This window comes from Solanum lycopersicum, chromosome 8, assembly GCF_036512215.1.
Source record: "Solanum lycopersicum chromosome 8, SLM_r2.1".
NCBI classification, from domain to species: domain Eukaryota; kingdom Viridiplantae; phylum Streptophyta; class Magnoliopsida; order Solanales; family Solanaceae; genus Solanum; species Solanum lycopersicum.
In genome coordinates this window covers 25965733-25982228 of record NC_090807.1, presented here as the reverse complement: position 1 = coordinate 25982228, position 16496 = coordinate 25965733, and the positions used below count along the sequence as shown (strand labels likewise).

The following is a 16496-nucleotide window of genomic DNA, read 5'->3' as shown; positions in this document are numbered from 1 at the left end:
GGACTACGATATCACTATCTTGTATCATCCGGGAAAGGCTAATGTTGTGGCAGACGCCTTAAGTAGAAAGGCAGGGAGCATGGGAAGTCTAGCTCACTTGCAAGTTTCTAGACGTCCATTGGCTAGAGAGGTTCAGACTCTGGCTAACGACTTGATGAGGTTAGAAGTAACTGAGAAGGGAGGATTGTTGGCTTGTGTGGAGGCAAGATCTTTTTTTCTTGACAAGATCAAGGGAAAACAGTTTGACGATGAGAAACTAAGCAGAATCCAAGATAAAGTATTGCGAGGAGAGGCTAAGGAAGCACAAATCGATGAGGAAGGTGTTTTGAGAATCAAGGGAAGGGTATGTGTACCCCGCGTCGATGATTTGATCAACACTATTCTGACAGAGGCTCATAGTTCAAGGTATTCTATACATCCTTGTGCAACCAAGATGTATCGTGACCTAAAGCAACACTTTTGGTGGAGTAGAATGAAGCGTGATATTGTTGATTTTATTGCCAAATGTTCAAACTGTCAGCAAGTAAAGTATGAACACCAGAGGCCCGGAGGAACACTTCAGAGAATGCCCATTCCTGAATGGAAGTGGGAAAGGATTGCAATGGATTTCGTAGTTGGTCTTCCAAAGACAATGGGTAAGTATGACTCTATTTGGGTAATTGTGGACAGATTAACTAAGTCTGCTCATTTCATTCCGGTCAAGGTGACTTATAATGCAGAGAAGTTAGCCAAAATTTACATCTCAGAAATTGTTCGGTTGCATGGGGTTCCACTCTCCATCATATCAGATAGAGGTATGCAGTTTACTTCTAAGTTTTGGAAAACATTGCATATGGAATTGGGCACTAGGTTGGACCTTAGTACTGCGTTCCATCCTCAGACCGATGGTCAGTCTGAGCGAACGATTCAAGTGTTGGAGGATATACTTCAAGCATGTGTGATAGAATTTGGTGGTCATTGGGATAACTTCTTACCCTTAGCAGAGTTCTCTTACAACAATAGCTATCACTCAAGCATTGATATGGCCCCATTTGAGGCACTATATGGGAGAAGATGTAGGTCTCCTATTGGGTGGTTTGATGCATTTGAGGTTAGACCTTGGGGTACTGACCTTCTGAGAAAATCGTTAGATAAAGTGAAATCTATTCAAGAAAAGCTGTTAGCGGCTCAAAGTAGACAAAAAAAGTATGCAGATCGAAAGGTTAGAGACTTGGAGTTCATGGAGGGTGAACAAGTCTTGTTGAAGGTTTCGCCCATGAAAGAGGTGATGCGGTTTGGTAAGCGAGGTAAACTTAGCCCAAGGTATATTGGTCCATTTGAAGTACTCAAGCAAGTAGGGGAGGTGGCTTATGAGTTAGCCTTGCCTCCAGGGCTGTTCGGAGTGCATCCGGTATTTCATGTGTCTATGTTGAAAAGATACCATGGGGATGGAAACTACATTATCCGTTGGGATTTAGTTTTGCTTGATGGGAATTTGTCTTATGAGGAGGAGCCTGTTGCTATTTTAGATAGAGAAGTTCGCAAGTTGAGGTCAAGGAAGATTGCATCCATCAAAGTTCACTGGAAGAATCGACCAGTCGAAGAAGCCACTTGAGAGAAAGAGACTGATATGCAAGAAAGATATCCACACCTATTTACAGACTCAGGTACTTCTTTTCGCCCTTGTTTTTCTTCTTATGATCGTTCGAGGACGAACGATGGATAAATTGGTATCTATTGTAACGACCTGTTTAGTCGTTTTGAGCAACAAACTTTGATTCGGGAAAAATTGGCAAAGACAACGGGCCCCACGATGGACCGTCGTAGGCACGACGGATCGTCGAGGGTATCTCGTTCCAAAATACTTAGAATTCTGAAGATTGGGTACTGAAATCGACTCTCTAAACTTCGTAACGGAATGGCAGGACGGACCATCACAGGTGTGACGGACCGTCACAGACTCTTCAGAGAAATTGAGTCTCTGAACTCTGTGATGGAGCAGCAGGACGGACCGTCGCAGGCGCGACGGGCCGTCACAGGCTGCGTAATCCCAGGCTGGGTCGGATTTCTGTAATTATTTTAAGGGGCGTTTTGGACTATTCCTTCTTTAATTATAAAGTTAGTGGGTTAATTTTAATAAGTCTAATTACTTGGGGGTTAAAAGAGGTAACCTTAAGTTAATTAGTGGGTTATTATTGCCATCTTTTGTTCTTAATTATATGCTTATTAGGGTAAAAGAAAGAGGGTTTGAATAAGAAAAATAGAAGGAACAAGGAGAGGGAAAGAGAAACGATCAAGAGAAGAGGGAAACGAAGAAGAACAAAGCTTTGGGAAATTGCTTGCTTGATCAAAAATCTTCGGTGGAGGTAGGTTATGGTTTTTATACACTATTCGTAGTAAACTCTTAATAGCGAATGATATGTATTGGGTAGTGTTGTAAACCCTTCTATATGCTTAATTGTGTGTTTGCATGTTGTGGTTATATAATTGTGATGAAATAAGCATGATGAAGCTATTGAATCTTAAATCTTGAAAAAGAAACCCTAATCTACTTTGTTAATGATGATGCCTTAGTGTAAAAGAAGGCTTGATGAACGAAAGTAGTGAGATTAGGGGATCGGGTGCCATGTTCCGGTACCAGGATAGTATATGAGGATCGGAGTGTTACGTTCCGACACCAGGATAGTATATGGATCGGGTGCGACGTTCCGGTACAAGGATAGAATATGGATCAGGTGCCACGTTCTGGTACCAGGATAGTATATGAGGATCGGAGTGTCACGTTCTGACACCAGGATAGTATATGGATCGGGTGCCACGTTCCGGTACCAGGATAGAATATGGATCGGGTGTCACGTTCCGACACCAGGATAGAATGAGGATCGGAGTGTCACGTTCCGACACCAGGATAGTATATGAGGAGCGGAGTGTCACGTACCGACACGAGGGGAATAAAGATAATGAATCTTGAAAGATGATAATATATTCAATCTAATGAACCTAATTCCCAAATGAGTATGATGAGGAGGCGTGAGTCCTCATTGATGTGCTTGGTGTTGTAACCAAGGGTTATGGTAACTGTAAATGCTGCATGCTAAGGATATTAGTTGATTTTATGATGTTATCTGATATATACTGTTTTCTATTTTGAGTTGGCCGATGATACCTACTCAGTACTTGTGTTTGTACTGACCCCCTACTTTTATGTTTTCTTCTTTGTTATTTGTGGAGTGCAGCAAACGTGCCATCGTCTTCAACTCAACCGCAACTCTGGCCAGTCTTCATTACTCCGGATTTCAGGGTGAGCTAAAGCTTCTAGCTTGGACTGGATCTTCTTCTTCATGTCTTGATGCCTTGAAAATCCGGCATGGACTAGCTGTTTATGTATTTTAGCTTCTTAGATACTCTTAGATTTAGTAATTCGAAGTAGATGTTCTTGTGATGATGACTTCCAGATTTTGGGGTTAATAATAATAGTCGTTAAGTTTTTAGAAGTTAATGAATTGGTTTTTACTAATGAGTTTAAGTCTTCCGCATTATTTTCTGTTGATATTATATTGAAATGTTAAGGTTTTGATTGGTTGGTTCGCTCACATAGGAGGGTAAGTGTGGGTGCCAGTCGCGGCCCGATTTGGGTCGTGACAAAATTTCTATTAAAATTGTAACTAATAAAATTGTGAAGTGAAATTAGGGAGAGATTAAAGGAGCAAAAAAAGGAAGGGGAATCGTGAATTAAGGTTGGGATACTTTTGTATCTGGTTCACTTCAAATTTTGGAAAAAATAAGGGATTTCAGAATTTTTTTAAAATAGTAGGGAATAAAGGAAAAAAATAAAAAATAAAGATGTGTATATAGATTATTTATCCAAACAAAATTAGTCACACTTTAACAGAAAATGAAGGTGAAAATTGAAAATTTTGAAAAAATAAAAAAATAATGATACTGGTCACTAAGAACCCGTTTAGATGGACTTAAAAAAACAACTTTTAAAAAATACTTTTGAAAGTGTTGAAACTTATTTAAGAATAAGTAGTTATATGTTTCGATAAAAGTGCTTTAGTTGAAAAAAATTATTGATGTGTTTGACAAATAAGATCTGGTAAACACTTTTTTATAGAATGCCTGAAATATCTTAAAACTGTTAACATGAAATTTTTTTTGATTAATTTAAGGTTTTTATACTTAAAAAAAATTAAAACAAAACTAATTTATATTTTAAATCCATAAGTAATAACATTTCCTATTATTCACATATTTCTTTATCATCACAAAACTTTTATAATAATAATAATAATAATAATAATAATAATAAAAACAATAATAATGATAATAATAATAATAATATAAATAATAATAATAATATTAAAAAATATAATAATAATAATAATAATAAAATAATAATAATAACAAATAATAATAATAACAATAATAATGATAAAAAATAAAATAAAATAATAAATTAATATTAATATTAATATTATCAATAATAATAATAATAATATAATAATAATAATAAAGAATTAAGGGCAAAAATATAATATATTGGTCAACATAAAATGACTTTTAAGTTTTAAACAAACACCCCTCACCTAACTTTCAACTTTTGGCTTAAAATAAATCATTTTTGACTTAAATAAGTCATTTTGATAATTGTCAAATACTCTAATAAGTCAAAAACTGACTTTTAAGAAGTTAAGAGCCCAAAGGGCCAAAAAAAGATAACAAAAATTCCAAAAGGGTATATCAAAAAATTTTCTAACCAAAATGATAAAATCGCTACGGACATAGCGATTTATTTTGACGGTGTTAAAGCAAAATCGTTGCTCGAGCAGCGATATCAGGGGCAAATCTATTAAGGCTCGTGGGGGGCCACGCCACCCATGAGCTTCGACAGAAAACTCTATTTATATATAAGTATTTATATACAACATATGTATAAATAATAAACGTGACACCCACAAAACAAAAGTAATCTTTGGCGCAGTGGTAGACCATCTACTTGATGGGTCTTACTTCGCGGGATTGATTCCAGCTAGTAACGCTTTTTGTTTCAATTTTTTTTCAACTGCAGACAACGTATCCTTTTTAATCCAGAAGGCATATTTTTTTTCTTTTTCTTTTTTACTTATTAACGTATTATTAAGTATTAATCAATAATTATTTTTTAACTAATTAATCTAATTCTTTGTCTTCTTTTTATATGATTAAATATATGATTAAAAAAATGGCATAATACATAAATGTGCCCTTTAACTTAGCTTCAAATCACATTTATGCTCTTAAACTTTGGATGTGCATAAATAGACACTTAAACTTGTATGAAGTTGAACAAATAAACACATATGTCCTACAGTGTATTGTGCCATGTAGGACTCATTTGTCTATTTATTTAAAAGTTGGATAGTTAAAGTGTCTATTTGTGCATTGTGAAAGTTGGAGGTCAAAGTTAAAACTTGAAGTCAAGTTTAGGGTCCAATATATGAATTATGCCAAAAAAAATCTCTTCACCCTTGAAATCCTGACTCTTTCTTTAAACTTTTGAACAACAAAAAATTGTCATTGATTAAAACTTCAGCCTTCCGTTCATCTCTCAATCATGCTCTCTCATTTAGCCACAAGACGAATAATTCTATCTGAATCTAAAATTGATTTAATCAATGAGTCTACTGAGCATTAGAGACGAATCCAAAATTTAAAAATTTTGATGCGCTAATACTATCTTAATTTAGGTAGTTAACGAAACTTTTACTATAATTAATGAATAATGTAGTATTTGATTAGTAACTAATGACTAAAATATGATTTAGAAGTTAAACTTAAAATAAAAATAATGAAATAAGTCCTCTAGCTCGTACCAACTAAACAAGGGCACCCCTTCGCTTCTTATGGGTGCACTGTTGATTATATCCTACTATCACGACCCAAAATGAGCCGCGAGTGGCACCCACACTTATCTTCCTATGTGAGCGAACCAACAAATCTAAACCCCAACATTTACCAGTATATCAATTATGAATAGTAAAAATAATGCGGAAGATCCAAAACTTATTAACGTAATCAATTAAATAAACTTCTAAAGTTTAATACTTATTATTCCCAAAATCTGGAAGTCATCACACCAAGAACATCTATCCTCAAATTTCTAAATCTAAAAGTATTTAAGAAGCTAAAATAAGTAAAAAGATGGTCCATGTCCGAACTTCAAGGACATCAAGACGTGAATGAGAGAATCCAGTCCGAGCTAGGAATAATAGCTCACCCTGAAATTTGATATGCTGGAGACTGACTAGAGTTGAGGGCGAGTCGAAGTCGATGGTGCACTTGCTGCACTCCATAAAACAACAAGAAGAAAATACAAGTAGGGGTCAGTACAAGGAACACGTACTGAGTAGATATCATCGACCAACTCAAAATAGAAAGCAATATATATACTGAATAATAATATAAAATCAACCACAATACTTAACAGGTGACAATCAACAAATACAAGAACCATTGGCAACAACACCAAGCACACCTATGAGGACTCAAGCCTCCACACCATACTCATTTGGGAAATAGGTTCTTCGAATTTGAGTATATTAACATAATTCAAGATTCCTTCTCTTTATTATTATCGTGTCGGAACGTGACACTCCGATCCCATATACCGTGTCGGAACGTGACACTCCGATTCCCTAATACTACCGTGTCGGAACGTGACACTATGATCCAATATTATCGTGTCGGAACGTGACACTCCGATCCATTTATCTCATTATTTTTATTCCGTTAAGCCTTCTTTATGTCAAGGCGTCATTTTAATAGAGAGGATTTAAGATTGAAGATTCAACAGTCTCATCATTCTAACCCATCACAATTACACAATCAAAACATACAAACACACAATCAAGCACATAGAAGACTTTACAATACCACCCAATACATATCGATCACTATTTAGAGTTTATCCATCACATAGAAATAAACCATAACCTACCTCCACCGAAGAATCGTGATCAAGCAAGCTACCTCCCCAATGTCTTTGCTTTCCTCAATGCCTATGAATCTTTTCAATCTGAAGTCTAAGTCACTTGCTTTCTTCTTCGTTCTCTCTCTCTCGCTCGTTCTCCCTTTCTGTTCTTTTTATTTTTCTTCTGCAGATTCTTTTTCTTTTACCCTAATTATCATATAATCCATTATGATAAAAGTAACCCACTATTTATTTCTCTATTATCTTCTTTAACCCCCAAGTAAATAAATTATTAAACTTACCCCACTAATTTCATAATTATAATCATGAATAGTCCAAAACACCCATTTAAATTTTAGCGGAAATCCGACCCAGGGTGGAGTTACGCAGCTTGTGACGGTCCGTCCTGCAGGTCTGTCACAAAGTTTAGAGAGTTAAATTCAGTAGTGAGGTTACGCAACTTGTGACGGTCCGTCGTATCTACGACGGTCCGTGCTGCAGTTCCGTCGTGAAGTTCAGAGAGTCGATCCCAGTACCCAGATTTCAGAGTTGAAGTGTTTTGGAACGAAGACCCTCGATAGACCGTCGTGCCTATGACGGCTCGTCCTACCTGTCGTCGAGGGTAATGAGGAGAGCAGCAGAAGAAATTACACAAGTATGGGACGACGGAGTCCATCACGGTCCGTCGTGACCATGACGGTCCGTCGTGTGACCGTCGACCCAGTCAGTTTTTATCAAAAATAATTCTACTGCTCAAATCGACTAAACAGGTTGTTACACCTGCTTTATGTGAGTTTTCGCGAGAGATATACATATATACTCGTGATTTATTTTTGAGATTAACGGATGCACGTGCAACCCTATCAAATCATGTGGGTCCGCCTCTGCTTGGTACCTAGTGACTCTAAATCCTAGATCGCCTCTAAGCAATATTGCACAATTTTTATTTTTATTTTGAAATCGCGATTTTTGTTATTGTTTTTCTAAACAAATCAGTGCCAAAGCAGCGATTTTAGTGAAATTTTAATTTTTTATTTATGTATTTTAAATCGCTGCATTTGCAGCGTTTTAGTGAAATTAGTTTTTCTTTTTTCTTTTTAAATTATGAATTGAAAATAGTTGCATTTGCACCAATTTTAGTTATTTTATTTTTTTAAGTAAATCACTACAAAAGCAGCGATTTTAATTTTTTTTAATATTGTTTTGTAAATTCGCTGCAAATGGAGCGATTTTTAGCCTTTTTTTTCATTACAAATTTTTAGTTTTCCTTTTTAAAAATTAAAACTCTTTTTTTATAAATATTTTAGCCAATTATATTATGATTTAAAAAAATAATTGGCTGAAATATGTATAAAATAAAATAATTAAAAAAAGAAGTTTCAATTTTAAAAAAAAATCCACTAAAAATTTGTCAAAAAAAAAGAAATAACTAAAAATCACTGCAAAGGCAGCGATTTACAACACCATTTTAAAAAAGAAATACTAAAATCGCTGCCTTTGCAGCTAGGGCTGTGTATCGGTCGGTTCGGTTCTAAAGTCTCTCGGGTTGGCTTATTGGTTATCGATTTGTAGAGATGTTAAACCGTTATTGAACCATTAAGATATTGAGTTGTCAATTATTGGTTTATCGGTTTATCGGTTTTTCATCGTTATCGGTTCGGTTATCGGTTTAACCGTTAAGATTTTACACGAAAGAAAAAATATTAAAAATCACTTAGAAACAAGGTGACAAACCAAATAAACCATGCACTTGAGTTCACAAGTTACATCTTGCTCAAAAGCAAACACTTTTATATCATAGAATAATCAAGTGTTTGAGACAACCAAAAATAAAAGTAGGAAATTAAACTCTAAGTCGAGGATTTCATATACCAAATGATATATATAATTATTTAATTTACTATCGGGTTATCGGTTAACCCGTTAAGAAAAAAACTTTAAACCGTTAAAGAACCGATAACCCGATAACAAAAAAGTAAATCAAAAACCATTATCAGAACCACTATACCAATAACCCAATACTATAAACCAATAACTTTTTTATCGGTTCGACTTATCGATTTCAATTCGATTTTGAACAGCCCCACTTGCAGCTATTTACTAAAAAAAAAAAAATTCGCTGCAAAGACAGTAATTTACATTTCATAATAATAATAAAAAATACTAAAATCATTGCAAATGCAGCGATTTTACCGTTTTGATCAGAAAATGTTTTGATATACCTTTTTAAAATTTTTATTAATTTTTTTTTGCCCTTTGAACTCCAAACTCAATTTTTAAATCAATTTTAATTAACTTTTAAGCCCATCCAAATAGCCTCTATGACATGCCATTATCAGGAAGTTGATATTCAGCTCTCTCTCTATATTAGCATCCTAATAAGTAAAAGTTGCCTACTTGCGGCGTGATTGCGCGAGTTTGATTCCCTATAATCAACTTATTCTTTAGAGTTGAACTTTTTCAAAAATTGCTATTACTAATATATGTTTTTGCCACCTCATCTGGCCCACTTGCATAATTCTAAACAAACTAGAAAATCTACATGCAACTTACCATTTTAATTGTAAATGATGAAGATTTAAAGAATAATTGTCATGCAATTTCATTACGGCTTAACCATAGCGTAGAGTGTTGGTCTTCCTCCGATTTTTTTCTTTAGTGAGGTTATAGCTTTGCAAAACAGCAGAAACATTGCTATTGAATGGATGATGGAGATTGTTAATCCTTGGCTGAGATTAGATGATAATAAGAAAACTTTGATCCTCAATATTTGTATATAAATTCATCATCATTGAAATAGAACCTATATATATACTCACATTCTGCTTATAGAATTGTCATTGATACTGCAGCAGATCGGAGCTTCAAACCATCCTCGGCCCATTTGCTTTCGGGGGCCGTGGCACCAGCAATGACGGCCTGCAAAACCAAATTGGAGATTTCAAATTATTATACTACAACATAACCATTTAAGATTGATGAATACATAATAAAGGGTAGGGTACAACAATTTATTAATATAGGCGATCAAGCGTATTGTTAATATACCTTTCCACTGTTAACACCAGCCACTAATGCAACGTGTTGCTCATTTCTCACAAATTCATAAAAATAGTATGTCCTGAAAAACAAAACATTAATTCTACTGAATTTTTAAAGTCAATTATTGTAATTAAAGGGGAATGTATGTTTCATGACTGTCAAAATGAGAGACGATTATACAAATACCTCCATAATTTTACCTAATATCTCCATAATTTTACCTAGCGGAGAGAAAAAACTCGTACTTTCCTTTTGATTAGATTCAAAAATAAGAATTAGATTATTGCATTCAGAGAAATAAATCATGATTGTCGAAATGAGAGACAACGTTAAAAGTATTTTTATCGTTTTATGTTGCAATAAGTATAAAAAAACTTGAAAGAGAGGAACTGTTCACAATATCGTTAACTAATAAAAAATGTACTCTTTCGAATAACTTAAGTTCTTAGATGAGATGGTCACATCTTTCAACATGGTATCAAAGATGTTTCGGGATCGAATCTCACCCCACCCAAACTAAAAAGAATTTTCACCGACATAGAATCTCACTCACCGCCACCAAACTAAAAAAAATAATCAAGACAAAAGTCCTAAGATCGAATCTCACCGCCATCCAAACAAAAAAAAAATTTCGTCAGCATGAAGCGTATTGAGAATATCATTAACTAATAAAGAATTTTCGCATGTACGTTAGGGGCATGTTTAAAATATCATTAAATAATAAAAAAAAAAATATATGTTATCTCTAACATCTTTAAAATTTTAGACACGCTTCTACATGAAAATCTTATAACGGGGCCAACTTCAAAATTTGCCATTGATGGAAAATCTTTTAGACCAAAAAACGCTTACTGTAATAGACAAAATATTACAAAATTTTAGACTTTAAGTTATTGTTAATTCTGTGACATATATATAATTATTAATTAAAGTAGTCATCCTATAAAGATGTTTGTATGAACATACCTGAAACCCTCATCTTCTTTAATTTTTATTGTGCGGACAGAATATAGTGTTGAGCCAGCTGTCATACTGATAATCAGTAATTAAGAAAGGGAGATATAATTTTACTAAAGATGAATGTTGCAAAACAAAATGAATGTGCCAAGGCCATTTGCAATTATACCTGGAACAAATATTTTTGCTGCCTCCTTAAGTGAACCTAAATCAGTAATATCTTTAGCCTGTTGAAGTTGTATAATACAATCATCAACTTTTTTTACATCCACAAAATAAAGATTGAATTAAGTAACTATATTGCCCTAACACAACACAAACCTCTAAGAAAGTGATCTTCAGCTGATTGGATGGACGAATTATGACACTTAAAACTTCGGATCTGTATATCACAAAATCGACAATAATGTATTAAACTATACGAATAATTATAATAATCATCAAATTTGTTTAATTGTAATTTGCATTTCATAACTTATCAATATTGAAAATAAAATAATGATTATCATACTCTTCTCCAACATGAGCAGCCCAATCTGATAATTTTTATGTAATTATATTATGCAATTTCCATTACAAGTCATGAATTGTTGATTTATACTTTTTTGCAACAAATATTTTTTGTGGGAAAATATAAAAGAAACTTCTCATAGAATTAATTAACAATAGATAAAAAGTGCTCCGTAAATAGTAGTCTTAGGTTATGTATAATATGGTAAGTAATTAATTCCAATAATAAGGTAAGTAAATATTTATAATCAAATTTTATGGAATATTTAGTATGCTTTTTCTTGCTTCACGAATACAATGCATTTAGAATTGTCTGAATATAAGATGCTGTTTCAAAGTTATAAAATATGTGGAATAAAAATACCGTAGTTTGGTTTATAAATGTCTTTTAAAGTCAATAAGTTTAGTAAAAATAGGTATTTTTATTATTGTATTATTTAATGGGTTAAATGTCTTTTCCAAATAAATGAATTATTTCTTTTCATCTTACACATTCTATTCTTAATGATGATTTTTCACTTAGGAAATATTTCTCCTACTTCAATTTGAAAAATATTAAGAAATGAAAATATTTTTTTTATATTATAAGAAATTATTTGTTATTATGTAATGAAAATTAATGACGTGATTACTATTAGGGCCCATAATAATTACTATGAGAGCATCCTGATAAAAAAATTACTTTTAGAAAATCCTACTCTTTTTTTTTTTACAAAAAAATTCTTTGACTAATAAATAAATAAGAAATAGTCTTTTTTTTCTTTTTAAATCGCATTTTAAATGTTAAAATAGAATAACTCCATATACCATTTTAACTGATAATATAGTGCATAAGATCATAGTAATCTGTCATTAGTTTTTGTTATGATGACGATAACTTTTTTAATAAAATAGAAAATATTTTTATTTCTTATATTTTCCGAATTGAAGTTTGAGAAACAATTCTAACTAAAAAATTACCATTAGGAAAATAATGTGTTTGGTATGAAGGAAAATGTTTTTCATGGAAAATGTTTTTCTGGAAAACAAGTAGATCTTTGGCTTATTTTCTCATGTTTGGTTGGTGAGTAGAAAATATTTTTCGAAAATAATTTTTAGTGTTTGATTTATGAATGAAAAATGTTTATGAGAGATATCTTTTATTTTTACTAGAGTAGAAAATAATTTATGAAATTAAAAACATTTTTTAAAAATAATTTTTATTTGGGATGGTGATGGGGAAGGGGTAGGAGTGAAAAAATAAAAATTTAAACTTAATAGCATTTTTAAAAATCAAAATTAATTTTTTTGGGGGGTTGGGGGTGGGTGGGAGGCTGGCCGGGGGGGGGGGGGGGTTAGAAGTTTAAAAAAGAAAATTGAAGTTGAAAATAATTTTAAAAAGCAAAATTATATTTTTGGGGAGGGGGTGGGGTTGGGGGGGGGGCTGGCCGGTGGTGGGTGGATGGGGGTCAGGAATCGGGTAAAAAAATAAAATTTTCATTTTTTTTAAAAAAAAATTGTTGTTTTTTCCAAAAAAAAATATATTTTGAAATTGGAGGAGAGTTTTGGAAAATATTTTCCTTAATATTTTAAAGAAGTCATTTTTCTTAAATTTGAGGAAAATGAGTTAATTTGGAAAACATTTTTCAAAAATTTTGTCCCAACCAAATATGAGAAAATCAAAAATATTTTCCAGAAAATGTTTTCCTTCATACCAAACACACTCTTAAAAAATAATACATTTGTCTGGAAAGAGATATTTTTGACCCATATATTCATTATAATAATATTTTTGAAATCAAACTATTGGTGGCATATATATAAATTTGGATTAGATTATCGACTGAGGACATTTTTATTCAGTTACATAGTTTAAAAACATTTTTGATTCATTAAGTAACAATAATGACATTTATGAATCAAATTATTGATGACAAAGATATTTTTGGACCATACTATCAAGTGAGAACATTTTAATACAAGCATAAAAGTTAAGAAAAAAATGATTGGAAAGCATTACTTTAAGTCAAAAGCTAAAAATTAGGTGAGAATGTCTTTTTTTTTTCAACTTAATAATTATTTTATGTTGACCAAATATATTATCTTTTTGTCATTAATTCTATTATTATTATATTTTTATATTATATTATTATTATTATTATTATATTATATTATTATTATTATTATAATTTTTATTATTATATTATTATTATGTCATTATTATATATTATATGTTATTGTTATTATTATTATTATTATTATTAATAATAATTTATGATGATAAAGAAATATGTGAATGATAGGAAATATTATTAATTATGGATGAAAAATATAAATTTATTTTGTTTTAATTTTTTTATGGATACAAATCTTAAATTAATCAACTTTTTATTATGTTAACAACTTTAAGAGTATTTCAGACATTTCGATAAAAAAAGTGCTTACCCGCACTTATTTGCCAATCACATCAACAACTTTGTAGTATTTTTATCCAAACACATAACTACTTATCTTAAAAGTTATTTTTTTAAGTCAATCCAAACAGATAACTACTTATTTTTAAAATACTTTTTAAAAGTTATTTTTTTTAAGTCAATCCAAACGAACACTACGAGAAGGAAAAAATTGAAATTGAATTGGAATATGTACCCATCAGAAGAAGCAAAACGTGCTGCAAATTTTTTGGGCTTAGCCTTATCTCCATATAGTGATAGGCCAGCATTATAATCCTGGAAAAATCATGTTAATTAGTCAACCTTTTTGTGTTTAAACATAACATTTCTCATTAATATATTATTTATGTTATCATTTCATAGTCTCTCTAGTTTGTACCCGACTTCTTTGATAGGTTGTTCATTCAAAATATTTACGTATAACACTATAGAACGATAAAGAATAATGATATAATCAAATCAAATATAATATTCATTAAAAAATACAATACATTATGAAATCATATAGAAACCAACCAAGGATTATTGTTTTAAACTAGACATGAATTGATAACGAGGTGAAAAAAGAGCAGGGTTCGAAATTACAATTTTAATGTAAAAAACATTTTTACGATCTCTCTTTTATCATTGAACCATCAATTAATTTGATTAGGATCTCACAAGTTAATATACATACATTAAATTTTTAGTATAAATAACTTGTGTTAAAAACAAACAAACTAGTTTGTCCAAATTCACAAACATCACTTATCTCTGCCTCTAAAAAAAAATTAGGTGTTGCATAGTAGTAAAGGGGCCAAAAAGGGAAAGGAGCATACCTCCGGCTCAGTGAGGTCCTGAAATTCCGGTGGAACACGAATAGAAAAGCCGTCGCCATAGAATTGGAACCAAGACTTAGTATTGGCAATACCTGAAAGAAAACTATTGGAATTGGTTTGGGCGTCGGATTTTGGAATTAATTGAGAGAGCAATAAATTAGAACCAGTGAAAAACACTTGTCTTCTCGAAATAGAGTTAGGTTGGGTACACATTGAATTGGGTTTTTGCAAAGGTTTTGGTGGGTGGATAGACACGGACAGGGAGAGGAGCGTGGACATGGCCATGAGAGGGTGAAATTGGGGATGCTATGCTATTACATGGTTGCTAATGGTTTAGAGATAACGTGGGGACACCTAACACCCTTTCCTTATTATTACTATACTATTATCGTGGAAAACTTACGTGAAAAAATAAATTTATATCAATAAATTATTTAAAATAGCTATTGTTTATTTTATTTTATCATTGGTCATTTATTTTTTTGTCATTATTATGATTGTTAGTTTTGTATAAACGTGTCTTTTGCTCCTTGCAAACCTCCGTTCACACACTATTTGTGAGAGTCCTGCAAATTTATTTTTTTAACCTTTTTCACTACAAATTCAAAATTCAATCTTTGCCTCTCAATTTGTTCTCTCAGATTTTTCAGGTAATTGTTTTCTCGATTTCATGCTTATTTCATTATTTTGTATTGTATATGAATGCAATTTTTTTTGTTCCTTTTCAGTATTTTTGTTTTATACATCCAAAATCATGGATGAAGAAGAAGCACCTTCTAAGAGAACCACTAGAGATATACAACCGAATCAATAATTTTGTATGTTTTTCAATCTTTTTCTTTGCGTTTAACTCAGGATTTCGAAGAAATTTCAGGATCCTTTGTTAAATCTCGAATTAATCAACAAGAAGGTATGTTAAAGTTTGGTAATACCCATTAAGAGCAAGAAGTCATGCATGTTGCAAAATCTAAAGGGAAGAACAAAAAAGTGGATAAACATAAAGAAGACAAATTTCTTGATGTTTTTACTTCAAAGAAGAAGCGAAAAGTAAAAGAGATTGCATCTACAAGCAATAAACAAGACAAATCAGTTGAAGTTTTGATTTCAAAGAAGAAGCATTAAGTAAAAGATATTGCATCTATAAGTAATAAAGAAGATGCCCAATCTGATTTAATTGAACAACTACATTTTGAAGAATTAAGGTGAACTGAATATGTTTGAAGTTCAGATCTAAAGTTGTATGCATATCTTTAACTGTTTGAATATATTTATATCTTTATATACAAAAATGAAATTTTATATTTCAGTTGTTGTTGTCATTGTTATTTGATATTTGTGTTATACTTATTTTCAAATTGTATAATTTTTTTTGTTTCACAGTTGTATCCATATTTGTATAACTTTGTATTTGTATATAGATATTCACTTTGTATAACTTTGTATTTGTATATAAGTATTTATTTTGTATAAGTCTGTATTCGTATATAGATATTCATTTTGTATAAGTACGTACTTCTATATAGATATTCACTTTGTATAAATTCGTATTTGTATATAGACATTCACTTTGTATAAATCCGTATTTGTATACATATATTCACTTTGTATAGTTCTATTTTTTATATACTGTTTTTGCTATATGTCTTGTATAATTATACATTTGAAATTTTATAATACATTTAAATTATTTATTAGGGAGTACCATTCTCAAGGAAGATCCACTTTACGCCCCACACATGCAATGATATATCAATATTGGGGTAATGAATCAATTACGCTCCAAATTGCCTGAAGTTGCGTTCAATC

At 31.8% G+C, this 16496-nt stretch overlaps 1 protein-coding gene and 1 long non-coding RNA gene across 6 annotated transcripts; one reads left to right on the top strand and one right to left on the bottom strand.

Moving 5' to 3' along the window:
- Positions 1-6024: 6024 nt before the first annotated feature.
- On the bottom strand, positions 6025-15117 carry LOC101266541 (uncharacterized). 4 transcript variants are annotated; one of them, XM_069287761.1, is made up of 8 exons: positions 14691-15117; positions 14069-14148; positions 11252-11312; positions 11100-11157; positions 10940-10997; positions 9980-10052; positions 9751-9850; positions 6025-6308 (listed from the first exon to the last, which is right to left on the bottom strand). In XM_069287761.1, exons 1-7 carry the CDS (start codon positions 14973-14975, stop codon positions 9758-9760), a joined length of 708 nt encoding a protein of 235 aa, XP_069143862.1. In that variant the 5' UTR covers positions 14976-15117; the 3' UTR covers positions 6025-6308; positions 9751-9757. The 4 variants fall into 4 exon arrangements, with proteins under 4 accessions (XP_069143862.1, XP_069143861.1, XP_025888327.1 ...); XM_069287760.1 differs by having other exon boundaries at positions 6025-6303; XM_026032542.2 differs by lacking the exon at positions 6025-6308 and adding an exon at positions 9509-9660.
- An 85-nt stretch (positions 15118-15202) lies between these two features.
- On the top strand, positions 15203-16286 carry LOC112942007 (uncharacterized). 2 transcript variants are annotated; one of them, XR_011211014.1, is made up of 2 exons: positions 15203-15340; positions 15546-16286. It is a non-coding gene; the product is annotated as an uncharacterized lncRNA (long non-coding RNA). The 2 variants fall into 2 exon arrangements; XR_003247818.2 differs by having other exon boundaries at positions 15233-15340; positions 15419-16286.
- The last annotated feature ends 210 nt before the right edge of the window (positions 16287-16496 follow it).